This window comes from Lissotriton vulgaris, chromosome 11, assembly GCF_964263255.1.
Source record: "Lissotriton vulgaris chromosome 11, aLisVul1.2, whole genome shotgun sequence".
In the NCBI taxonomy this organism is placed as follows: domain Eukaryota; kingdom Metazoa; phylum Chordata; class Amphibia; order Caudata; family Salamandridae; genus Lissotriton; species Lissotriton vulgaris.
Genome location: NC_141699.1, coordinates 389,305,125 through 389,332,877, shown reverse-complemented (window position 1 = coordinate 389,332,877; position 27,753 = coordinate 389,305,125). Strand labels below are relative to the sequence as shown.

The following is a 27,753-nucleotide window of genomic DNA, read 5'->3' as shown; positions in this document are numbered from 1 at the left end:
CTAAATTTAAATCATTGTGTTATAATACATTGAGCTACTAACTGGAAACAAGGAGCTGCAGGCAAACTGCAAGCTATGGGTTTAGATCTGTATTCCTTCCTTTTTTCTCAATCTGTTGTTATTCCAAGTTTGCAAAGAAGGGTTCCTTTGTGTTGTAATGAAGTTTTTTTTAGGACATACAACACCAATAACTGAGCTACGTTATACATCCTGACTTTGTATTTCTCCTGACCATGCACTCCTAACATATAATATCTACAAAGTATGGGCGATTTTTGACCTATGTAACCTTTCCTGTGCATTGATTTAGACAGTTGGATACATTGTTTACCCTCTGTGTGTGATATAAAGCTCTCTGACACCTTACACTGGAATGAGTAGTGCTATAAAAGATTTAAATACATTAGTAAGGGCCATTTAAATCGTTATTTGTGTAATTACTCAGACACAGAGATACATCTGGTATTCTCACATCTGCATACACATCTCTTACATGTAGGAGAGGGGAGGGTTGAACAAAGTCAAAAACCTGTCTCCAAATCATAGTTTCTCTTAAGAGCTTGCGAAGCGATAACAAGCTGTGTACCTTTGTTTCTCTCCATTGCATTGACATCTTGGTATTAGGCTCTAGACAGCTGAAAGCCACAATTATACTTGAAGAAAAGATGAGCTGATGGCCCTTTAAATCAGGCCTTTGTTTTGGACCCAGGTGAAAGTGAAATTAAGAAGGGCCTCTCAAGGACTACAAGTTGCTGCTCTGCAGACAAGATAGAGGCTTTCTGAATTGTCCCCCAGTGTAAGAAAATCACACCATGACAAATTTAGTGCATTTCACTCGGTCATAAATACCTGCTGGAATCAGGATCCTGTGGGACCCCTTCATTTCCTGCACTGACTGTACTGTAAATGCTTTCGAGAATGTTCACCTCACAACTCAGGTCACAAGCCCTAAATAAAATAGTGGTGAGACCAAATAGCATTGGCAGTTCTCAATGACATCACACTGGATGACGTCACGGGAAGTGATGTCACAACAGTAACAGAACCCTCAAAAGTGCTCTTTACACAAAAGGCAAAAATGTAATCACACAGAAAAGCCAACATAATATTTTGTATTTCCATTTTACTTTTTACACACCACCTCGATTTTCTACATATCAATACTTAATGACTGAAAGTGACAACTTTTTACAGAGAAGTGAGGCGCTTTGTGAGTACATTTTTAAGTTGTCATCACCTGTATATAAACATAAACCAGCATATTTCATTTAAACTAGTTTGCTGTTATGTCTTTCCTTACTGCTGGTGTTCTTTCACCAGCTGCAAACATCTAAGTGCCTCATATTCCTGCCTCTTTAAGTGCTGAAAGAGTTAATACTGAGTAATGTGCAGCGATTCACAGTTGACTTAACCAAAGAAAATTGCCTCCTGGCCAACTCATATAAAAATAGATGATGCTGCCAGGGGAAAGACGTGTTATACACTTCAATGACACTTTAAAGGGAGCATGATGTTATGCCATACAGTGTTTGCAAATACAAATAAAGGCATTTGCTGGGGCACACAGGGACATTGCTCCCACGGTCTTAGGCTCTCTAAAAATAGTGGGGGATCCTGTCCACCTGGTACTTGTAGCCTGCCATGAATAAAGCACTATATACATGTTTAATGTATTGTAAAGGTACTGATGTAACAGGATTAATACTAAAAAGCAGTTACACTTCTGAGCAATGCATTGCATTTAGAATATTTCTGACTGTATTTCCATTTGGTTCCAGGACACTGGAAAGCTGCGCATTGGAACCTACACTGGACCACACCAACACTGTACAGTGTACTCCGGAGGTAAGAGCAAGAGTATTCCTTCAGCTCAGGAGCAAGCGTGCAATGATGTAGGTAGAGCTCTCAAGTTTTGAGAAATTGTGGGAGTGAGAACTAATTAGCATATTTGATGATATCAGCGGACGTGATGTCACACAACCTTTGAAGTAAATGATAACACAAAAAGTGTTTGGTGAAGTAATAAAATAATAATACAAATAAATCTAAAATAAATACAACAATAGCAAAACATAATTAAAGTAGACATGACGTAGAACTCTGGTGTGCCCAAAGCAGCTCATGCCATTACCTGAAGGGGTATGTAGCAGGGCTTCCATTGTGATAAAACAGCCCTATGAAGTTTTTACAGCTTCGGGGAGCTGCTCTGCAAGTTCTAGCCTTCTTACCGGGTCTGACATTAAACATGTGTGAGTGAGAGGTTAACTCGGTTTCCAGTCACTCCAGATGCGTGACAGCCACTTGCAATGAGTGAGACTTGAAGTCTATTGGAAGTGAAATGATATCAGGGCCTACTGATGTGTACATCAGAGGCCAGACCACCAGCTAAACCTTTGTAAGGGAACTGGCTCTGGAACATTTGTCAGGCTGCCATCTCCACGAGCGCATTAAACAAGGACCAACTGTCTACAGAGTTACATGTGTAAAAGTTATGCGCTGGGGTTGTGTTAAACATGAGCAGTTCTGATGCTGATAGATGAATTGTGCTGCTTGTTCCTTCATCTGAGTGATGTATTATATTTTAATTGCATTTACATAGCGCTTACTACCCCTGACTATGTGCCGAAGTGCTTTTTCAGCGAGTAACACACTACCCCGGAACTCAAAAAGGTTTAGTGGTGAATTAGTATAGTGAAATATGAGATTAATTTGAGCCGTGAAAATGTTAGTCTGTTATTTGGATTGCTAAAGATAGTTGGGGGGATAGAAAAGGAAAATATTTGGATTAATATAGTGCTTGCTACCCCTGATGAGGTGTGGAAGCATTTTTCAGCGAGTAGCACGCTACTCCCGAACCAGAAAAGGATTAGCGGTGAATTAGTCTTGGGAAATATAAAATCAATTTGAGAAGTGGACATGTAAGTCTGCTATCTGGATTGAAAAGGATAGTGGTACGTGCCAGTCCTAATAACTCAATGCCATGTTTGGTGTGTTATGTTGATCTCTTGCTTCCTCTCATGCAGGCTCCTCTGATGTGGTGTGTGACCTGCTCGGAGTGAAAGGCAAGGACATCCTGTACATTGGGGACCACATCTTCGGTGACATCCTTAAATCCAAGAAGAGGCAAGGTTGGCGTACATTCCTGGTGGTTCCCGAACTGGCAAAAGAATTGAATGTGTGGACGGAGAAGACTGGTGAGTGCGAATCTGTGACTGCAGCATCTCCAACATAATTATAGCTTAACTGTAATTGTTCCATAATTAGCATACTCTGCAGAGTTTACCAAGAATGTGTGTAGATCTAATGAATGAAAATAATACTATCAGAGAATGTGCTGCATAAGTTTCTCTTTTGCTCCATAATTTAAAAGCATCAAGCCGCATAATGTGGGCTTTCAAACCACATAATCCTGGTAGCCCTGGCAATGCTAAAGCTCTGCAGAGTGGAATCGTAGCTGTCATTATGATGATGAAATCCATATTTCACAGGGAATCATGAAATATTTAAATATTTTTCACATTTAAGGTTCTTTGTTTAATATGTTTTTATACTACTCCATCTATGCAATAAAAACACCCAAACATGTAACATTATTACATATTATCACCATTGTGTCTTCTGCTTGGTTTGCAGCAGCACCTGTAAAGCCCTCTTTTTAGCCATCTGTAAGTTTTCTCAGCTCAAAATATGAGGCAACCTTTCTCATCTATCTCTGGGCTACCCTAGAACTTAGCCACTGCTTACTGACTCATATGTTTGTCTATTTGTTTTTTTTTTACCCAAGTCTGTTGCCTGCTTCCATATGCTCAGTCTTCTCTTCATCCTGCAATTCTAAATCTGCTGTCTCCAGCGGGCCCTCTAAGGACCTTTCTTTTCTCTGGCCAGAGAAAGTTCTTCACTTCACACTCTGATCCCATATTCCCTTAGATTTGCCTACGTATTGCACCTCCCTCCTTTGAAGCAGGTACTTTTCTAGTCCAGTGCCTGCCAGCCATATAGTGCATGGGCCTCAAAATGTTGACATGACGTCACTGACAGGTCGGGGAAAGCCAGGGTGCATCGGAACAAAATTCAAAATCAACTCCTCAGGAGCAAGACCAGGTGGCACGTTATTGCTTTCATGTCTTCTCTGGAGATGGAGAATGGTGGGAAGTAGCTGATTCCCACTTGGAATACTTGTGCTTCTTCTCTGACTTACCCAAAGTTTTCAAACATGATGAAGATCTGCTGCGGGAGTGATTTTGGTAGTGGGAATGGGACTTCACAAGTTCGACTGGTCATGATGTAGAGTCTTGTGGTGTTTTGCGACGTAGAGCCTCACTTCGCAATCCTTCGGGTTCATCCGGATGCAGTCGACACAGGTTCTGGAGTTATGTTCTGACCCCAAGTACCTGAGACTTACCTGGCGAGGACTAGTCACAGAAATGTGTTTGCAACAGTCCCTACAAGGTGTAAATCCTGTCGTTTTATAAGGGCACATTTACCCTGCACAATGGTAAAATCTTGGGAACAAATAGAGAAAACATCTCATCACAGATGAAAGAAGAACTCAGTAACTGCATCTGAAGGCTCAGAAAGAAAGGAACTCATGTCAACTCACATGGGTGGTGCTTGTATGCGCAGTGCTTAATTTGTAAAAAAAGAAGTGCAGGTGCTGAAAATTTTGCCAAGGAGGCCACCGCTCACATCTTCCTCCAGTGAGCCCCACTTTCAACACTCTCACTGCCTCAGGCTCTATCTTCTAACCTTGATCTGTTGTCTATCCCCTAAGTCTTTGCTCTAATAGTCTATCCTCTCACCTCTCTAAATGTTATCTATCACCTTTGTCACACCCTGCATTTCTGATTTGCCCTCTATTCACTTTAGCCCTGCCCTTTTTTCTCTTCACTTTTATCCATGCTCCTCTCTCTCTCTCCCCCTCGATCTTGGCTCTTTACTATCACTCTCTAGCAGTGATTAGCTGTGTCTCCATTTTATCATGTGTTTGCTTTTTTTCCTCTGTCCTGTACTCCACATCCTTTCATTCTATCTACTCTCTTCTTAATGCTCTCTTCTTCACATCATGGCTGCTTTCTCTTTGTATCTGATTTGCTCTCCTCCTTTTCTTCTACTTTGCTCCGTTTTATCTCTCTCCTCTCTTGTTGTTTCTTCTCCTCTTTACTCTTGCTGTCTCTCATCTCTAACACTGCTGCCTGTGACCCCTGTCGTCAGCCTGTAAATGTCCCTGCTATTTTGAACTCTGCGTTTTCCTGTTGTCATTCCTAAAGAAGCGGACGATGACGTGTTTTACTTTCTTACCTACACCGAGTGCAAAAACAAAATGAAAATGCTTTTTTTGCATATATTAATCAGTGTAGTATGACTGGGTTTATTGCGGAACAGGTGGCTGCTTGAGCACAGCAGGTCATGTCACTGCTAGTGCTGCCTGTAATTAGTAGGTCCAGGAATGGCAACGGCATCGGCATCCACTGCTCAGCTTGCTGTGATCCTGCCTGCTACAACACAGGCATTGACCCCAGCAGTAATGCTGACAATGCTGGTAAGTATGGCTGTGGTGCCAACTGGACTCACTCACACTCAGCAATTACCATGCTGTGGTGCAGCGCACAGATTCTACTGGTGACGTCTGGTGCACAAAAGTTGTGTTGGGCCACAGCCGCATCAAGCACATTGAGGATAGCAGCAATGCAGGGCTGCCGGATATGCTACTCTGGCTACGCAACAAGTGGAAAGTCCACACTTACTTTAAATTATTCTTCCTCAAGAGCCCTCACTCCCAAGTTCTTTATGCGCTCTTGCAGCTTCCTTGCCTCAACTCCGTCATGAGCCAGCCCCAGGCTACAGTTATTCAATGGGAGGTTTAGTATCAGGCAGCTGCAGCAGACTAGGGGAATAGAATGCAAGCCATAGTTTGTCGATGACTTCTTGGATTGTAATCAGCGTGATGACATCATCACTAACATGGTGGATATACAATCATGCCTGCCTGGACAGTCGTATGCCGGCCTGCCTGTGAACATCTATTAGCTAGTCACCATGCAATGTTTGTTATTCTTTTTATTTTGAATTGAACTATTAATATTGAGACCACCACCTGCAGGTTCAGAAATTGTAGCCCCGGCCCTGTGAAAGAAGTGCAGTTGCTGAGCACCTGAAAGCACCTGCTCAAATTAAGCACTGTGTATGCGGCTCGATTTGTCGTTTCTGGAGTGGAACGAAGTCAGTGCAATGTCACACTGCACCACCTCCCGGTGTGCATGAGTATTGCTTCAGAGTTTTTCTAAATCCAGTACTATGCCTGGTGAATATACACATGGTGAGATATCTGCAGTTAGAAGTATAAATCAGAAACAAGCAGCCGCACAAACTGTTAATTGGAGCAAGAATAAAGGGCCCGCATTTTAATCACCTATACCGCTATCAGAAATACATTTAGGACAATTTGTAACTTATCTTACAGACATACTGCCAGCACAAAGTATTTCAGACGCCTCCCAAGGCCTTTTAAAGGTTTCACTGGTGATAATTGTCATCATAATGTCCAGTAAAAAAACGCTACCCTGATTACTACATTAGGTTTCGCCTCTTTTTAATCTAACACGATTTACATTAACAGAAGCCTCATTTCAACCCATCCTCTCAAAACTTCACTTTACAAATATGTAGTACTTGGAAAAATGCACTCTTTTCCACATCTTTTTGAAAGAACAACTTATCATAACCCGTATTCTAATTAGTGTCAATACATATAGATTTGTTTTCATACAAATTTTAACACAGAGAAGCAATACAACCGTAATTTGCAGGTACTCACACCTAAGGGATTGAATATGTGATTTCTCAGTCTGGACTTTGTTGCGGCTTATCCAGTGCGCTATACTATAAAGCCCTCATTTTCACTTCCCCAGTATCTGCACAGCTGGATATCTGGCAAGAACTCATCATACTAGCTGGTATCTTCCTGTGACATACTGGAGATTATACGTTTTTCCCTCTAATGGGGAATAACATGCAAACACTGGAATAACAAATCCAATCCCTCATGTGTTCTCCCCTGAGGGGAAAATAACAGGCCCAGATCCGTACAAATTAACTACCTACTTGGCAGGTGGGGGCCGGGCACAACAGATACCCACAGCCCCAGCAACTCCTCACAAGGACCCAGGTCCAGTGTCTCCAGTCCAGATTTTGAGAATCTGATCATTACGGGCGCGAAGACACTGAAAACTTCCATTTGCTTGGAGTAAAACAATTTCAGGCAGCTCATAATGAGGGTACAAGTCGCAGAGTTAATTTTTCTCTTGAAGATTATGAAACATCAATATATTTCTGTCTCATCATGCCATCCATCTTTTACGCCATTTTGTGATTGCAGGCTGCAACTTATATCTCTTATCCCCTATCTCATGACCTGTCAAAACACTTTGAGATTCTGTGCAATATACGCTGGTTTCCATTCTACTGACAGAGGGCTCTCAATTAACACTAAATCCTTGCATTTTGGTTTCTAAATTGTAATAGTACACATTTCAGTGTAATTATATTTACAATAGACATGGTAGTACCTTTCATACTCAGATTATAAGAAAAGAGCTCAATGCATTTTAAGTGTTCATTCCTGTTGGTATGTAGCTTTTTTGTCAAGTATCTTTTTATTGATTTTAATAATATTGAAATATATAGGTATGCAAAAATAACATGTAGGGGAAGGAGAACCTGACGTACAATATCAGCCGAACAATACAGTGTGCTAATAGATCATACACAGTTTGTAAACTAGGTATCAGTCTGGAAGTGCCAACACTCCCTCTCCCCCTTGGTTGTGTCAACATTCGGTTGGAGAGTCTAGCCCTCTGCCCCAGCCAATTAAACTTAGTGACCGTTGTTTTCAATTCGGAGAACAGTGCTCTATCCACCGGAATCGGAAGGCCTTGGAAGAGATACAGTAAGTGTGGAAGGATATTCATTTTTATAGAGTTTATTCAGCCTGTCCACAAGAGGTAGGCCGTTCGCCATCTAGCAAAGTCAGTTTTAATTTGGCGCAACAGCGGGGGGAAGTTTGCCCTATAGAAATGCTCCAGCTTGGGGTTAAGTTTCATGCCCAGGTAGGTGATATCTTTGTTGGTACTACGAAAGGAAGTCATGCCCTCTATAGCCCACGTAGTGTCCTTAGGCACTGTGAGGTTCAGGAGAAAGGATTTCGAGTGGTTCACCTTAAAGCCCGAGTTTCCGCTCATATGCGGCAAGCTCTGTCAATATTGCCGGAAGAGAAGATTGCGGTCTCGTGGCCGAGAGGAGCACATCATCTGCTAAGAGAGACATCTTGTGCTCATCTGAGCCAAACTGGACTACCCCTATGTCCGGGTTGGACCTGATCAAAAGGTTTGATGCTGAGCGCAAATTGGAGGGGGTAAAGAGAGTACCCCTGATGGGTGCCCCGTGAAAGATGGAAAGATTCCGAAGCCACTCCATTTACCAGGACCTTAGAGAGAGGCACATGGTAGTTCGCCTTGACCATCGCAATAAAGGATTCAGCAAAACCGAACCGGCAGAAAGTGCGGGTCAGAAAGGACCAGTCCATCCGATCAAAGGCCTTCTCCGTGTATAATGCAAGAAGGACCGTGGGAATCGCTTTACTTTGAGCTTTCTTGATGATATGGACGACCCGTCTCAGGTTGTCATGGGTTTGTCTCCCCTTAATAAAGCCCGCTTGATTGGCCTCCACCAAGAAAGGCATAACGTTTTCCAGGCGTGTATCCAACATTTTTTAATAGAGCTTGGCATCCAAATTGAGAAGAGCAGTCGGCCTGTAAGAGGTGCAATGGAAAGGGTCTTTTCCAGGTTTGGGGATGGCAGAGATCAGAGCTTCTCCCATTAAGTGGGTCACCTGTTGCGTAGCAGCGATATTATTGAAAAGGGTGACCTGGCGAGGGACAAGATCCGGAGCGAATGTACGATAGAAGTGGGCGTTGAAGCCATCAGACCAGGTGCTTTTTGAAGCTTAAGTGAATCAATCGCTTTCTGAACCTCTGCCGTGGTGAAGGGCCTACTCAGCCCTCCATTCGTGAGAGTAGATACCTGAGGCAGGAGGAGGTCCCCTAAGTATTGGTCTTGAGCTTGCAAGTCCGGTTGGTCCGCTGTGTACAAAGTGCAATAGAAGTCCCCAAAAGCTTTGCCCTTACTTGGTTCACTCTGGTGGAGGACCCCTTTGCTATCCTCTATTTGTTTAATGTAGTTCTTTTCCTGCCGTATTCGTAACTGGCGTGCCAATGATGAGCCTACCTTGTTTCCTCCCTCATAGTTGCGTGCCTGCAGGCGTAAAAGAGTCTTTTCAGCCCCGTTAGTGTAGATCGCCTGGAGTTTCCCTTTAATCTGGGTGACTTTACGGAGCGTTTGCATCGAGGGGGAAACCTTATGGGCGTCCTCAGCGGAGCAAAGTTCGCTCTTGAGGAGGAGACGTTCTCCTTTGCATTGCATCTTAAGCGTGGCCACTGATTCAATACATTTCCCCCTGACGACCGCATTGAAGGCATCCCAATTGTTAGCTATCGAAGTTTGTTCCGGGTCAATAAGGTCAAAGTAGTCCTTAATTGCTTTTCAGAGTTAGTCCCGGAGGAGTCTATCTCTGCACAAGTAATTGGGGAAGTACCACCTGGCAAATTTGGAGTGAGGAGCAGGCCAATTCTAACGGCTCGTGATCTGAAAGGCAGATCGGATGAAACTGAGAACCCACCCCCGAAGAGAGGAGGGACTGACTCAGAAATATATTAGGGATTCTGGAGTATGTCCTATGCACGTGGGAGAAGAAGGAGTAATCTTGGGCTGCGGGATAGGCAATTCTCCATACATCTACCAGACCAGGCCCAGGTAAAGTTGCTTGCAAAAGTTTGGTGAAAATCCCCCTGCTTCCCTTTGGACGTGTGTGGTATCCACCAAGGGGTCCCATATCAAATTGAAATCCCCATGAAGTATAATGTCCCCTCTTGCAAATCCCCCCACGGTAGATAAGAAGACATTGAGGAAATCATGTTTTTTCTGTAATGGGGGCTTAGAGCATCGCAATGGTACACTGTCTGCCCCCTATTTCCCCCCCCTTGACCATCACAAACCTCCACTCTTTTTCGGTTGCAGTGTCTTGGTGTAGACAGGGGGTCGGAGTGAGAAAGAGCAGCACCATCCCATAGTGTATAGTGCATGCCGAAGAGCGAAAGATTTGAGGGTAAGCCCTGTGTTTCAGTCGGTGATCCTCTGTGCGGGGAAGGCGAGTCTCCTGGAGGGCGGCAATTTTAATCTGGTGGTCCTGTAAGAATTTCCAGATCCGCTGCCTCTTGTTAGGGGAATGAAGCCCTTTGACATTCCACGTCAGACAGGTACACCCCGCCATTGGACAGAAATATCCGAGCCGCCAGGCCCTCCCCCTCCCTCTCCAGCTCCCTGCCCTTCACAATCCCCTTCTCTCCCTCCACACTGCATCAGCAACCCAAATTGTGAAAAAAAGCAAGAAGGAAGACTGTGACACCCAAAAACCTAACATTAAGAAGAAGATAAAAGTCCCAACAACACCTACAATCAATTTTGGTGGATGAAAACTAACCCTGGGCACAGTACTACACTACAACATCCTCAGATGCTTTACTAAAGTAGTTATACATGCTAATAAGCATATAACCAATTCATAAAAGTGAATTTTTTCAATGAAAATATAAGGCAATAAGAGAGGTGATGATTTTGGGGTCCCCCCTAACCTAGGGGGAGGACCAAGCAGATGCCTTGAACACAAAGAGCATAATCAAAAAGCACATCTTGTTGAACTTTGGTGGTGGTCCCATCCTCTTAGGACCACCCCAAGCACAGTCATTGGCAAAAAAACAATCCCAACCAAAGGCCATGCAAAGCATTATGGGACGAGATTAGCAGTGGGCAGTGAATATTATAGCATCCAATATCAAAATAATTCTACAAAGAGCTGCAGTTCAACTAGTCGTTACTAGATGTCCCTCACGAGTCAAATGGAAAAGCATTGAAATTATTCTTACATCAAGCTGCAGTTCCACTAGACGTTACTAGATGTCCCTCACAAGTCATATGCAAAACCATTGAACCCCTTTCATCAAGCATTTGCATCTTATCTCTTTACATTACTACACTTTTTACATTACAAATCTTTCCCCAGCAAATGCATCTCTGCATCCATTCTCACTCTACTTAACCTCTCTCACTATACCCTTCTAATTAATGAGCATATTATCAAGGGCACTATAGCCAATAAAGCGGCACTTTTTGCCGATAAAGGTGCGATAATATTATCGCCCTATAAGCAAGCCTGCGCTAACTTGAGTTAGCGCAAGCTTTCCGGCGTTAGCTGACGTTTTTTTAATTGCCTTGCATGCCAGCGATATATATCGCTAATGACGTGCAAGGTAGGCGTAACTTACCTAAATTCCACGGTAAAAATCTGTAACAGCACTTCGCTGTATCAATGATGACCCACGATTAAAAATAATCGCGCTAACCCCTGATATACGCAGGTTTTTAACACCTGGAAAAACCTGACTAAACATGGTCATAGGAGGGAGATTAGCAGCCCTTTACCATGTTAAGAGGTGCCGTAGTCTTGTACATTGTAGTACATCATAAATTAATCTTGCCTGTCACCTAATTTAAGAATATTGATGATAAATTAGCAATGAATAGTTTTATATTATACCTTTGATGTTAGCGTTCAATGTTACATTATGTAATGTAAGACTATTTGTTGCTACTTTATCATCAGTATTCTTGGTGTTAGGTAACAGGCAAGATTAGTTTATGATGAACTGCAATGTATGGTTTGACAACTATCATGCTGCAGAGTGCGAGGCACCTGTAAAACGGGGTTTTCAGGCTGCATGCCACGTTAGCTGCAATATAATGCCCGCTAACGCGCTGACCACATGCTATCACATGTTGGTCTATCGCGTGTTAGCAGGTCTTTTCGCTTCCTTTCCTGGACACCATCGCATGTTAACGACGTCTTCATAATACGTCAATAAAAAGGCGAAGTGTGTCCAGGAAAGGAAGCGATAAATAAAATGCGGATGACCTTCGCTGGCGATCATTATCGCCTGTTCTAGATAATATGCCCGATAGTCTCTACTTATCCTGTCTCCCACCCCCTCTTATTTCTCTTAATCAGGGAGTTGGTTGTTACTGCTTAGCCAAGGCACAAACAGAGAATTGAGGAGAACATGATCAGTTTGCTTTTGATGGAATGGTGAAAATCCTCAGAGCAGTGTCAAGATTTTCACTATTGCAGCACGATCTCCAGTTGTGAAGAAGGATTTATGACTGGCAATTAAAGCTATGATAACAAGCAGAAAGTGAATATTATGCACCCATCCACTAAACATTCGCTAACTGTCCCATATACCTTGCTATATTTTTCCTTCAGTGGAGGAATAGGCTGATTAGACACTGAGTTCCACGTAAACTATATTTGTTGCAAGACAACATTTTTTATATCCAAGCACAAAAATTAATTATTTTCTCAACGATTGTTCAAGAATTTGTTTAGTACGGTTTGGTGGATGAAATTTAGTGTGAGCTTTCGGCTGTGTTTATATGCCCACATTGAATGAATGAATGAATGAAAGGCGTTTTATAACGCGCGAACTTAGCCCCAAGGGGCATCAAGGCGCAAAACAGACACACAAAAGTCCATAACTACCAACTGTAAAATCAAAATACCGTTAGGAGCAGAGCCGCTAATATGCCTGAGAGAAAAGCCAGGTCTTCAGGCGCTTCCTAAAAACCACCAAAGAAGACTGACTGGAGAGCTCCAGAGGGAGGGAGTTCCAAAGTTTTGGAGCCAGGGTGGAAAATGCTCTACCTCCCCATTTAGCCTTCAAAAATCTAGGAACCGAGAGCATGTTCTTAGATGCCGAACGGAGAGTTCTTTGAGGGGTATAGACGCGTAGGAGGGACCTAATACCCTCTGAGCCTGAGCCATGAATTGCACCATGGGCCAGACAAAGAAGTTTGAAGGAAATCCGAGAGGAAATCGGAAGCCAATGGAGGTCCCTTCTGGCCATGGTTACAGAAGCAAATCTAGGAAGATTCAAGACCATCCTGGCCGCGGCATTCTGCACCATTTGGAGGCGGTGGATGGAGCTTTTGTTAATGCCACTATATAGGGCATTACAATAGTCTAGCCTAGATGAAACTAAGGCAACAGTGGATTGTTTCCGGGCTGCCTGAGATAAATACAGGGCAATCTTCCTCAGTGTTCTAATGATGGCACAGCAAGTAGACACTGTTCTGTTGACCTGAGAATCGAATGAGAGAACGGGGTCAATTAGGACACCAAGGTTCCTGGCGGAAAGAGTAGGAAGAGGGCAGTCCCCCAGTGAAGAAGGCCACCAGTCTTTTGACCACAGATCTTGACTGCCTCCAAAGACCATAATTTCGGTCTTTTCACCGTTCATTTTTAAAAAGTTACGCACCATCCACTGGGAAACTGCCTCCATACATGCTCTAAAATTGGACGCAGAGTCACTGGCCGACTGGGTAATAGATACCAAGATCTGGGTATCATCGGCGTACGATAATACCTCAAGGCCAAAGGATCTCACCACCTTGGCAAGTGGGGTAACATAGATGTTGAATAATAATGGGCTCAACGAGGAGCCCTGTGGTACCCCACATTGCACTTCTTGAGAGGCGGAGAGAAAATTGCCCATTTTAACTCTCTGCTCCCTGTGATGTAAGAAGGAGGAGAGTAAGCTGAGGGTAGTACCCTCTACTCCGATGCCCATGAGCCTGGAGATCAGGATTGATGGGGACAGAGTGTCAAACGCTGCTGTGAGATCCAATAACACTAGCAGAGTAGGATGTCCCCTATCAACCTCCATACGGATGTTGTTAATCACAACCGTTAGGGCAGATTCGGTGCTATGAGCTGCCTTGAACCCATGTTGGGAGGTATCTAAGAGTTCAGAAATCTCAATAAAAGTAGAGAGGTTTCGGTTTATATGAGACTCCAGTATCTTAGCTGGGGCTGGGAGCAGGGAAATGGGACGATAATTTTTAAGAATTCCAGGGTCCAAAGAGGGCTTTTTGAGCAGTGGTTTTACAATGGCGGTCTTCCAGGATGTGGGGAAGACTCCCTCACTGATGGCCATGTTCATGACCTCCAAAAGAGGAGGGAGGACCGACCCTCTGCAAGTCTTCAAGGTTCTTAGGGAGCAAGGATCGAGAGGTGAGCAAGACTTGGTGGCATCAAGAAGGAGGTCGAGCTCTTCTAGAGTCAAAAGAGGAAAGCAAGTAAGCTGTAGTTTAGAAGAAGCATCAACATTCTCAGTAGAGGGAGAGGCAGGTAGAGAAAGGGAACCTGCTGCGTTGACATCCAGCTCATGATTGCGAGATTCAACAGAAGTATAGATGTCAGCAATCTTGGAGTGGAAGAAACTCGCAATATTATTACAGAGTTCCTGTGTTTCGATGGTAGGGTCAGCTGTTTTAGGTGCTGAGAGTACATCAATTATATTAAAAAGGTCCCTTGATGATTTGAGGGAGGCCGTAAGATTGGTGAAAGGGCTCCTTTTTTCCTCAATGATGGCTTTCTTATAGTCTCTAAGTAGAGCTTTATGAAGGGCTTTTCCCGGTGGATCAGGGTGAGCATGCCAGGACCGCTCCTGTTTCCTGCACTTCTGCCGCAGCAGTCTTAAGCGATCAGAAAACCAGGGCTGAGAGGGGCTCTTTCGGGCTGAGTAGTGCCGTTTAGCCGGAGCAAGGGTGTCTATAGCTCTGGCAAGGACGTTGGAGAGGTTAAGGGCAGCCACGTTGGGATCAGATGGAGAGAGGTAACTAAGAGCGTCCATGAAGGGTGCTAGAGTATCATCATTCATCTCTCTATAATTCCTACTGGTCTCCCACACGTTACTCTTAGGATTGTTAGGTAGGATAGAATTGATTTTACAATAAAAGGGAACTGGCAGATGGTCGGACCAGGAGAGAGGGGTGGGTGTGGCGGTCATAATTCTGGCATCATTAGTAAAGATGCCGCCAAGCGTATGGCCAGCAGAGTGGGTAGGGTCCATGACCAATTGGCCCAGCCCACATGCGGCTAAGCCATCTATTAGTGCCCTTGGTATCTGTAGACTCTAAATGAAAGTTAAAGTCGCCCAAGATACTAAAGTGGGGCTTATCAACAAAAGGCTCTATGAGTTTAAGAATATCCTGAGGAAAAGTAGTTCTTGGGCCGGGAGGTCGGTAGCAAAGAATACCGGAAAAGGAAGCTGAGGGAAGAAAATTTAAAGTAAAATGCAGAGCTTCGAATGTATCTGAGGGCAGAGAAAGAGGCTCGGTACGACATGTAAAAATATCTCTAAAAAGGATTCCCAGCCCACCCCCCCTACGCCTGATCCTGTCCATCCTGGATAGGGTATAGCCTTCGGGGACTGCCTCTACCAGATCCGGGCCAGAAGAATCAGAGCACCAAGTTTCAGTAATAAAAACCCAAGGAGGTTTTTTCTGGGAGAGAAAATCTCTGAATGCCACATTATTTCGAACTAGGGACCTAGCGTTTATGAGCAGGCCAGCCTTATTTAGGAAGTTGGATTCGGGCGATGTGCTCCTATGTTTAGCCTGATTTTTTGGATGGTAACGGGAGCGTATGGGTCTTGCAATGCCTTTACAAAATTGAATTTCAGTAAGATTTTCAGGGGATGAGATAAAGTGACAGGTCCTAAATGGAGGCCTAAGTGAGAGAAGTGCAGAATGAGTATATAACTCACAATTTACAGGGAGTATATAGCATGGCCCAGCCCGCCTGGCCCCTGGCACGTCCTCAGCACGGACGGGCGCAGACGGGCTTAACTTTGGTGCAACTTCGGCGCACGCCCGCTGCGCGCGTCCGCTGTGCGCGGAGAGAGTCGTCCCGGTTAAATATGGCAGGTCCAGAGTCTGTCGCCCCACCTGACCAACACCAGCCAGTGGGAGCGAGGACCAAGCTGTCTGCCGGTGTGCCCTCCACGCAAACGGGAAAACCTGCGGTGGAACGGGGCACAGGCAGGAAAAGGAACAAACACTGAAGGTACTCCAAAGAACGAGGAGCAGGTAAAGTGCAAACGGTGCAATTTAAAACAAGTTAATAGCAAGTGAATTTAAAACTCGGCGAAATTCTAAAACAATGAGAATTATTTAAAGATTAGCAGCAGAGGTATGGTGGGTAGCAGCAAGTAGTATCAAAATTATTATGAAGCGCCAGGCATAGCAATCACGCACTAGGAGCAGGGAAACATTACGGAAAGATTAGCATATAATTCAATGCTGATTGTATCTATAGCAGCAGTATGTGCCAATATTTGAATGTAATGGAGGGGAACCCGTCCCAGTCCGGGTTCCGCAGCAACCACAGCACCGAAACTGCCCTCATTGCAGCCACCGACTACATCAGGACCCCGCTAGACAACGGAGAAACCGCGGCCCTCATCCTCCTGGACCTGTCAGCCGCCTTTGACACGGTCTGGAACCGCACACTACGAACACACCTCTACGACGCTGGAATCCAAGAGAAGGCCCTGGACTGGACCTCATTCTTCCTCTCCGGCAGAACACACAGTGTCCGCCTTCCCCCCTTCCGCTCCGAAGCCACCGGGATCATCTGCGGCGTACCCCAATGCTCATCCCTACAGTTCAACATCTACATGGCACCACTCGCCCATGTCGCAAGAAGGCACGACCTCAACATCATCTCCTACGCCAACGACACCCAGCTGATCCTCTCCCTCACCAAAGATCCCCCACACCGCCAAAACCAACCTCCACCAAGGAATGAAAGCCGTCGCCGACTAGATGAAAAGCAGCCGACTGAAGCTGAACTCGGACAAGACGGAGGTGCTCATCCTCGGATCCACCTCCTCAGCCTGGGACGACACCTGGTGGCCAACTGCACTAGGAACACCCCCAACACCCACCGACCACGCACGCAACCTAGGGGTCATCCTCAACTCTACCATTTCCATGACGAAGCAGGTCAACACCGTCTCCTTCTCCTGCTTCAACACCCTCTGCATGCTTCGCAGGATCTTCAGGTGGATCCCCACCGAAACGAGGATGGTCACCCAGGCCCTCGTCAGCAGTAGACTGTACTACGGGAACGCCCTCTACGCAGGAGCCTCGGTCAAGCTCCTGAAACGGCTCCAATGCATCCAGAACGCCTGTACACGCCTGATCCTCAACATCCCTCGCCGCAGCCACATCACACCCCACCTGAGAGACCTGCACTGGCTCCCGGTCAACAAGAGGATAATCTTCAAACTCCTCACCCACGCACACAAAGCACTCCACAACACCGGACTAACGTACCTCAACAGCCGACTCAGCCTCTACACCCCCACCCGCCAGCTCCACTATGCAGGCTGCGCCCTCGCCACCGTCCCCCGCATCCGACCATCGGTGGCAAATCATTCTCCCACCTCACCGCCAAGACATGGAACACCCTCCCCATACGCCTACGTCAGACTGAAGACCTTCTGACCTTCAGAAGACTTCACAAGACCTGGCTCTTCAAACAGTAACAGCTTCCCCCCCCTCCTCCCAGTGCCTTGAGACCTGCACAGGTATGTAGTGCGCCTTACAAATGCTATGATTGATTGATTGACTGGTTAGATGGTACATCTACACTTGAGTCTCCACTAATATAAATGCAATATATCTCGGAGAGATCTGGGCCTAAATCCATCGTTTTTTTGATCTCTGTACTGGGGTGAATGTATGACATTGTTCTGCATTCTGTCCATCAACTGTGGTTTTTGCATTTGTCACCCCGAGTGGGATGGGTATGCTCAGACGTGAGTCCCATGCTCTCCACACCACTGGATTCAAGCAAGCCGGGCTGAAGACGGCTGGAATGCCAGAAACCGGTCCTCGGAAGCTTGTTTCCGGTCCAGGGAAGGCATGGCTTGGCACTTCGGGCTGGACTGTTCCCATGAGGCACAGGGTCAGACTGATTTGCATATGGCCATGTCTGAACTGGGGTGGTGTGGAGTGCAAAAAAACGATGGATTTAGGCCCAGATCTCTGTACTGGGGTGAATGTATGACATTGTTCTGCATTCTGTCCATCAACTGGTTTTTGCATTTGTCACCCTGAGTGGGATGGGTATGCTCTGACGTGATTCCCATGCTTTCCACACCACTGGATTCAAGCAAGCCGGGCTGAAGACGGCTGGAATGCCAGAAACCGGTCCCCGGAAGCTTGTTTCCGGTCCAGGGAAGCAGGGCTTAATTTGTGCCGGTGCTTTCCGGTGCTTAGCACCGGCACTTATCTGTCAGGGCCGGGTCTACACCACCGGCCTCCACTTCTATGGCAAACTAATTATAATCACCTTGTTTACTGCAGCAGGCGCACCTGGCGCAGACAGTATTGTTCGCCTCAGGAGTCCTCACTGCTGGCTCAGGCAGGGTTAACTACAATATTTCTTCACACGGGCGCAAAGTCACTGACGTCACATGACGTCGAGACTGGGTCTCATGATTTACTTTGTTCAGATAATCGCAGTCAGTAGACATGCGCACTGAACTAGGGCCCCGGGCGTGGCATCCTTCAATTGTATTTTATTTGGACGTGCGGCTGCTGTGGTGGTGCGTGCAGCCTGGCCGGCCCGGCCGCCCTGCACTACAGTCCCCTCACTTATGGTGCAGCAGTGAATGCAGTCAGAGTCCTGGACTGCGGCCGCAGCGCTGCTCAGATCGGACGGTGCCGAGAGTTCTTGCAGCTGGCTGAGTAAGTGTCTCTAACAGTTTGCAGAGTAGGCCGTGCCGCCAGTCTCCGCTTTTCCAAGTCACCTGTTGCATTAACTGATACTCAGGGTTGGATTGGGATCACAATTCGGCCTGGGCACTGACAAAAAAAGTGGCCCACATTCAAGAGGCGTGGCCCATATTTAAGGGGCGTGGCCCACATTCAAGGGGCGTGCCCTTTCATGAAACACCATTTGCACAGACAAGGAATGAAAGTGGGAGAATTCTGTTCTTGCACACGACACAGGGCCAAGGTGACAATGGCCTACATGCTGAGCAACTAAAAAAATAGCAAGGCCCCTTTTTGTCACAAAATTACTCCAGCCCTCCAGCACAGGAGCACCTGAAAAGCAGCAAAACCCCTGCTATTACTAACCTACTCAGCCCTCCCCAGACCTTCAGCTCAGGAGAACATGAACAGAGGTAAGGCCCCTGCAATTAGTAAATGAATCAACCCTCCAGGCCTTGGGAAAATGTCCTGGCAGGGGAGGACAAAACACAGCTTTCTGGGTCATCCAAGGTAGCCAGGTAGCCAGGGGGGAGGCTGAGGTGAAGCTGGTGCATGGGGAGTGCCTCACCAGTGTGTTCTGGCAGTTTGAGTGTTTACCATTTACTTTAGTATTACCCTTGTACATGTGTATGGTACCCTTTTGTAACTTGCACAAGTCACTTTTCTCTTGTAACACACTGTTTGCTACCGCTCACTTTTGTTTGCTTTAGATACTTGCACAAGTGCCACCATTGCCTACGTAATGTTTATTCTTGTGCTGGAGTGTCTGCCATTAATTGCAGTATTATACCTCTACTTGTATTTTGTGCGCTTTTGTAACCTGCACACATATCTCCTTTTCCTCCTGTAATGTATCGTTTGCTCCTCTTGGATTTTGGTTGCTCACTATTGTCACTTTTGATTCATGTAACTTAACGTTTGCTTTTGTAATTTGTCCACTTATAATTTTCTCCTCATGTATTATTGCTGTTCCTAGTGTGAAGCGCTCTGACACCTTCGGGTAAAGTCCGCGCTATATAAAATTGCATAAATAAATAAATAAAACAAAAAAAATCCAAACATCACCAGGCCCCCACAGCAAGACCCATCTTCCTCGCCCACTATGCCCTGAATGTGAAGGGCTGTGGGCGAGGTGTTAAGACTAACACTGTTTCTGGGCTGCGTGGGCCCCAGGGGGGCCGAGGTGCAAATGGCTCAAAGGCCTGAGAAACACCTGGCCCCCAGGGAGGCCGATTCTTGCAAACAATCACCCCTCCCCAGCCCAGCCTCAGCTTGATTGCTTGGCAGGGTATGGGTGAAGGAGAGCCCACAGCTGACAATCGCTGTCTGGCCGCACAGCGAGGCTGCTTTCATTTTCTCAGTCTGTCTCCGTGCACTCTGTGGCCCGTTTTTTTTCTCCCCTTTCCTAGTCCACTCTCTGTGGATTGGGACAGGGGAGAAAAAAAACGGCCCACAGAGGGCACTGAGGCACCAGCCCTTCGGCCCATTCCCGAATGCCCGCCTTGCCAATCCGCCCCTGCTGATACTCGTGTAAAGCGCTCTGCTACCTTATGGTCAAGTTTGCGCTATACACTGCTAAAGAAATACAAAGTGGAAAGATTGCCTAACAGATCCCAACTAACTATGTAAACAGGAAGGGAAACCGAAACCAACTAATGTAAGAAATCATTTTCGAGTAGTTTCACTAACTGTTGAGTATTGGCATAACATGAAACCCTGTTTTCGCGCAGTGTTGTTGATAACACTTTTGGCTGTTAATATGCAGCGCGGATCCGTGACATTGCCCTTCTTCCAAACTTCGTGGGTTTATTTTTGTTAAGTTCAATTGTGTTTATTGCTTGCGAAATAGACTGCACGAGCGTACACCCATTTTCAGTTTCACGTTTTTCATTTACACAAAAAAAGTTGCCATGGTGAACTTGCAGTAAACAGCCCCAGGATGCGGCGCAAAAGTTTACAAAAATAAGCTTACACAAAAAAGGCCCTACCTGGGGATTTAGCACCAGACGAGCTGAGACAAGCTGATTCTCTAAAAGATTGCTTTTACCTCTCGCATTAAGTAGAAAATTTGGTATTACAAGAAACCCTGATTTAAATAAAAAACGTGAAAATGGAACGGGTTATGGCAAACCTTGCACTTCTCTTTGCGCCTGAAAGCCAGTATAATCCCCAATAGCGCAAAGTTGCACATTTATATTCCGTGGCCAAGTGTTGCCGCGTGTTAAAAGAGCTGTTACAGGAGGCTGTTTCCCCAACAGGCCTCCTAGAGTAAGAAAATCACGACTTTCTGCTTGCTTCAAAAACTGCATGATTTTTGGTTTAAGAAGCTGAGGTAGTTTTGGAGGGTAGCAGCAGGGACAAAGTGATGCTAGGCAGGCTGCGGAGTGTACTGCTGGACAGAGCTTTGTTGTACAGGCACCAATTCTGTAATTGAAATAAGAAAAACTAGATCACTTTTCTGATAAGGACTGTTCTATCTCTGGGCCTATGCTCAGACTAAGCTGGTCTACTCTGGTGCTACAGTGATGGGACTTTCACTGCCTGAGGACTCAGCCATCCTCACCGTGCACCCGGTGGGTGGGCAGACACTGCACCCCCGTATTTCAGCCACACAACTCATACTGTTATTCTGTACACCACTGTGGACATCCCATGTACACGATAGCAGCATCAGTGAGTACCCCAAAACACATTACCGCCTTTACAGTGTTTTCAGGTAGAGAAAAATGCTCACCTTGGTAAATAGGTCATCAGTCTAACAGTCCAAGGTACAAACGTGTTGCTTCAACCTTTGGGGTTGTAAGGCTCATGCTCACTGCGAGGATTGCGTCTAAATGTCTTGTCCATTTTTGCCTCTGCTGCCACCCCAGCATGTCTCTGTGTACTGCCTTCCAGTCCAATTATTGAATTTGTCCTCTTCAATGAGTATGAAAATTACAAGGCAAAAGTGACACAGACAAGTACACTCTAGTGTGCACCTGTGAAAGCTATGCAGATGTCTAGAGAAAAAGGATGCAAAGGACACACATGACTAACATAGGTTGATCTTAAATGGAGTGATTGAGAGACCCAGAAGACCCCTACCATTTCTACAGCCCTCAGCAATGTTTAATTCAGAGACTTACTGATTCATAATTGCATTTTTTTTCAATAGTATTTACAACAAAATAATTGTTTTTACTCATTTATCTTAAACTGCTAACAACCATTGACAAAGTCAATAGTCCTGGCTGGTTTTAGAAATATGGCAGTTGTCAAGTTTGGAGACGAACCAAAATACAGCACACTATGGAAATCATGGAAGTTTACTTTGTGTTTAAGCCATACGCTTAATAACATAGGCCATGCATGCCCCTTTTAGAGACCCCCCCCCCCTCTTTTCATCCCACTTAAAGCCGCAATGTCAAGATTTTCAGTTTCTGGTGCTTTGCAGCAGTTTAAAAAATTTCTTAGAGTTTCTCGTTGTTCAAATACTTGTAATTTCTGTTATTGAGATGTTTCCCTCATCTTTTTTGCTTGATTTTGCTCACGAGAAAGTGTCACTCATAATCGTTGAAATGTCACTCATAATTACACTGAAATGTAAAAAATGTTACACATAAGCAATCTGGAACCTTGGCAGCTATGCCTCAGTAAAGAGTGTTGAGAGCCAATATAAATCCAGCCATCTCCATGCGGATTTGCCTTAGGCGGCGGCCCCAGCTCAGTGTTGCTGGTGGGTGGGTTTTGGTTCAGCCAGGGGTAATAGCTGCGGCAGCATGCTTAGCGTTTTCTTAAAACGCCACGCACGCACATCACAGTGACAGCAGTTCAGCCCGACGTCGAGAGGGCAGCAGCAGCAGGCCTATTAATAAAGGCAGTGAGTGCCGGTGCCACCCACCAGTTACCGAGTATGTAGCCAAACCAACGCTGCTTTTTTCTTGAGCGTGGTATGAATGAAGTGTGAACTGAGGCCCGAGCAATCATGCTCCGGAGCCAGGCACTGTGTGCAAGTGGAAGTGCAATGCCCAGGGCGAGGAGGTGGCTGGAAGGGCAGGGCCTTGCCCTTAACCTAACCCCAATTCTAATAATCGTTGGTCATTCACACCATAAAAAATATGCTGTTTTCTGTGAGTTTCACTTTCATCATCTCCTTTGGAATTCGGATATATTTAGGTATCTATAATTCTTGTTTAACTTCTTCCCAGTGTGCAGTATGTTGGAATACACAAGTTTTAAGTTTATTTCTATTCTACGACATCAAGCCTCGTGGTTGTGCATGCAGGTGGTTCAGTACTGAGGCATTCCCTTAGCTCAAGCACAAAATGGTGCTGCCTTACTCAAGTTTATCTTATACGACCCTTCAACTACATGATGAAGATCACTTAAACATTGCTCCTCCTACTTCTGCCCCCTATGTTTTGCAAGGTTTGGTTTAAAGTGAACACCCAACGTAGGCCGAATTATGTCATTTCATCCTCTAAGTAGAAGTTGGGGCCCATGTCCTATACATCTATTTTAAGTGCCAATCTACTAAGATTTCAACTTTTGTGATAGATGTCCCTATTAACGGACTATGTAGAATTATTTCATGGTGCCTAAAAAATGTAAGGGTTAGTTGTCTTCAGACGGATGAAAGGCTGAGTTATCTTAACTAACGTTTATGAACACTATCTGCAAAAATAGCACAGAATACATTTAATTTAAGTATACACTTGAACCAGCATAACTTTTTCTGCTCTTTCTTGGGCTTCCTGTAGACAGACTGAATTCTGCTAAAACATCAGAGAATGTATTAGAAGCATACTTTCAGGACATGCATAGTAGACATTGCTTTAATCCCTGCTGGGTTCTACCCTTTTGAACACGTTATTCCAAAATATGAACACCCTGAACGTCCATGTGATCAGGGAGGGCCATCCAGGTGGCGGAATTTAGCTAACTTTTCCTGCTGCTGGCCACGTTTGTCTGTGTTCCTTTGCTGGATGTCCCGAGACCCCAAAGGCCCGCACTGTGCAAACACTCATTTTGTGCTTTGTGTCTGAATGTCACATGTTGTGGTGGTGATGCCTTTCTGGCAAACCACTATCGTCTGAGAGGAACATCAGTAATCATTTAGTGCTAGCCCCATCAGAGAGTGTGCAGATTCTCCTCACAGACCAGGATGAGCAATCACACTCGACATTATGCTTTAAAATTTCATACTGTTAGTCACAGGATATGGTGGAAAATAGTGAAGTGAAAATAAAATTATCGCCATAGCCATACTACCCACATAAGGCACATACTGACTCTGACAGCAAGATGGTGCAGAAAGAAGCAGGACACCCATTAGAGAGAAAAAAGCTGATTTATTAGGTTAGGCATGCAGCTAGCTTTCAGAAATACAATAAAAAACAATCCCCTCCTCACTAATACTATAAACAACCTATGCTCCCACCCTTAACCACCCATAATTTATGAATTCCCCCAAGCAAACAATCACAGCATTCACTACCATTCTGCTTTCTCTTCTTCCACCTACCCTCCTTTCAAATCTCACAACTAGAGTAAGGGGGTGGAGCTAGTCGAGGACATGGGTGGAGCTGGGGAAATGGGCGTGGCCTCCTACAAAAATTTGAGCACCTGGACTTCATTTTTTACAAATTAAGCACTGCAGGGAAGGCATGGCTTGGCAGTTCGGGCTGGACTGTTCCCATGAGGCACAGGGTCAGACTGATTTGCATATGGCCATAACTGAACTGGGGTGGTATGGAGTGCAAAAAAACGATGGATTTAGGCCCAGATCTCTGTACTGGGGTGAATGTATGACATTGTTCTGCATTCTGTCCATAAACTGTGGTTTTTGCATTTGTCACCCCGAGTGGGATGGGTATGCTCAGACGTGAGTCCCATGCTCTCCACACCACTGGATTCAAGCAAGCCGGGCTGAAGACGGCTGGAATGCCAGAAACCGGTCCTCGGAAGCTTGTTTCTGGTCCAGGGAAGGCATGGCTTGGCAGTTCGGGCTGGACTGTTCCCATGAGGCACAGGGTCAGACTGATTTGCATATGGCCATGTCTGAACTGGGGTGGTGTGGAGTGCAAAAAAACGATGGATTTAGGCCCAGATCTCTGTACTGGGGTGAATGTATGACATTGTTCTGCATTCTGCCCATCAACTGTGGTTTTTGCATTTGTCACCCCGAGTGGGATGGGTATGCTCAGACGTGAGTCCCATGTTCTCCACACCACTGGATTCAAGCAAGCCGGGCTGAAAACGGCTGGAATGCCAGAAACCGGTCCTCAGAAGCTTGTTTCCGGTCCAGGGAAGGCATGGCTTGGCAGTTCGGGCTGGACTGTTCCCATGAGGCACAGGGTCAGACTGATTTGCATATGGCCATGTCTGAACTGGGGTGGTATGGAGTGCAAAAAAACGATGGATTTAGGCCCAGATCTCTGTACTGGGGTGAATATATAACATTGTTCTGCATTCTGTCCATCAACTGTGGTTTTTCCACTAATATAAAGCCATGATGTATTCACTGGATTATGTGATAACACTACAGCTATCTAAATTCTTATCTGTGTTATTCAGTGCCTATTCTGTTTCTAGCAAATCCTTCTATCTCTTTTTTACCTTCTCTAAGGTGCTGTTCAAAGGTCTTACCATGACCTCACTGAAGATTCAGTTGCACATCATCTTATGTTTTTTCATTAAATATCTACCATCTGGTCCCGCCATCCTTGTCCGCATGGAAAAATGGTTTAGAATTTAATATGGGGTTGGAGATCCCTATCTTTAAAGCAAGGGGTTGCCCGCAACAGCACTCAAAGATCTGGAAGTGATGGGCGGATTATAGAGGCATATACCTTGAGCCCATCTCCTCAGGAGATGCTACAGTTTTGGAGTGATTACACAGGACTGAGAGACATGAGCCCGGTGGCTAAAGGGGATTTGTCACTTTAGTGGTGGGAGTGGTAATAGTGCATGAGATGCAGTACTGAGACACTGCAATGGGGGGGTTGTTATATTGGTTAACTTTGATTGTTTTCTTTTTGGGGGGGGAATACATATTACAAATGTCAATGCCATTCTGTTGTACTTTAAATTGTAAAAAGAACGATTGATGGATAGAATGCAGAACAATGTCATACATTCATCCCAGTACAGAGATCTGGTCCTAAAATCCATTGTTTTTTTGCTCACCATGCAATTCCAGTTTGGATCCAGCCATATACAAATCAGTCTTGACCCTGCGCCCAATGGAAACAGTCCAGTCCGAACGGCCAAGCCAGGTCCTGCCTGGACTGGAAACAAGCAACCTAGGACCGGTTTCGGGCTTTCAGCCTTCATCAGCCAGGATAGTTTGACTCCAGTAGCATGGAGAGCACAGGACCCATGTCTGGGCATACCCGTCCCACTCGGGGTGACAAATGCAAAAATAACAATTGATGGACAGAATGCAGAACAATGTCATACATTCACCCCAGTACAGAGATCTGGGCCTAAATCCATCATTTGTTTGCTCACCATTCCATTCTAGTTTGGACCCAGGCATAAGCAAATCTGTATTAACCCTGCGCCCAATGGAAACAGTCAAGTCCGAACTGCCAGGTCCTCCCTGCACTGGAAACAAGCATCCTAGTACCGGTTTCGGGTTTTCAGCCCTCATCAGCCAGGATAGCTTGACTCCAGTGGCATGGAGAGCACGGGACCCACGTCTGGGCTTACCCGTCCCACTCGGGGTGAGAAATGCAAAAAGAAAAATTGATGGACAGAATGCAGAACAATGTCATACATTCACCCCAGTACAGAGATCTGGGCCTAAATCCATAGTTTTTTGCTCACCATGCCATTCCAGTTTGGAACCAGCCATATGCAAATCAGTTTTGATCCTGCGCCTAATGGAAACAGTCCAGTCCGAACTGCCAGGCCAGGTGCTCCATGGACTGGAAACAAGCATCCTAGGACCGGTTTGGGGCTTTCAGCCCTCATCAGCCAGGATAGCTTGACTCCAGTGGCATGGAGAGCACGGGACCCATGTCTGGGCATACCCGTCCCACTCGGGGTGACAAATGCAAAAAGAACAATTGATGGACAGAATGCAGAACAATGTCATACATTCACCCCATTACAGAGATCTGGGCCTAAATCCATAGTTTTTTGCTCACCATGCCATTCGAGTTTGGACCCAGCCATATGCAAATCAGTCTTGACCCTGTTCCCAATAAAAACAGTCCAGTCCGAAACTGCCAGGCTTTAAATTATGGCAGATAGCTTCTGGGTTACAGAGCTCTGTAATATATGTGACACTTGACGCAGTAAAATATGTTTATAAAAATTAAAAAAAATATCTACCATCTGCGACAGTTTATTCTAACTCAAATCATTTCTGCAAATTGGCTACTTTTGATCATGGATTTTGGGTGGCACGTGTCAGCCCATAGTGGTGAATATACTGATGTATATTTCCTGGACATCCAGGCATGCAGAAAATTACTGTCCATGCTCTAGAATAAATCAAGAAGTACCATTTATTTTTGGCCATAGTAAATTGTTAGCTTTACTTAGACATTTTGTGTATTTACCTCTCCTCAAATCCAAAAGTTTCTTCTGTGGACCGTGCCAGATTATGACGAAATCACGTAAAAGATGAATCTATAATTTAACATTTTCCATAAATTGGTCATTCTCTGCCCTGAAGACTCTGTCTCCCATCAACTTATTGTTAAAACACAAAGCATGCACCAAATTTACAGCCTAAAACCTACCCTGTATTCGAAGAAGAAAAAAAATCACCATAAAAAGAAAGAAGTATGAGTAAGATAACATTGGAAAGATTCTATCAGCATTGTACTTTACTGTAATTATCTGACCACTGATATAAAAATACCTTATTGCCAGCAGTAAAGAATCATGGTCTATTGAGTAATATAAAGATATCACACCAACTGTTACCCCCAACATATTTTCTTTCTTAGAAATACTTTAAAATCATTC

General features: G+C 45.2%; 1 protein-coding gene across 1 annotated transcript in view; it reads left to right on the top strand.

Moving 5' to 3' along the window:
* LOC147679841 (cytosolic purine 5'-nucleotidase-like) overlaps nt 1-27,753 on the top strand; it is a 242,758-nt gene that overhangs the window by 176,543 nt on the left and 38,462 nt on the right. Inside the window, exons 12-13 of the mRNA XM_086943402.1 lie at nt 1,779-1,845; nt 3,024-3,194. Of these exons, the coding sequence (XP_086799528.1) occupies nt 1,779-1,845; nt 3,024-3,194 (238 nt within the window). The remainder of the gene's footprint in view (nt 1-1,778; nt 1,846-3,023; nt 3,195-27,753) is intronic.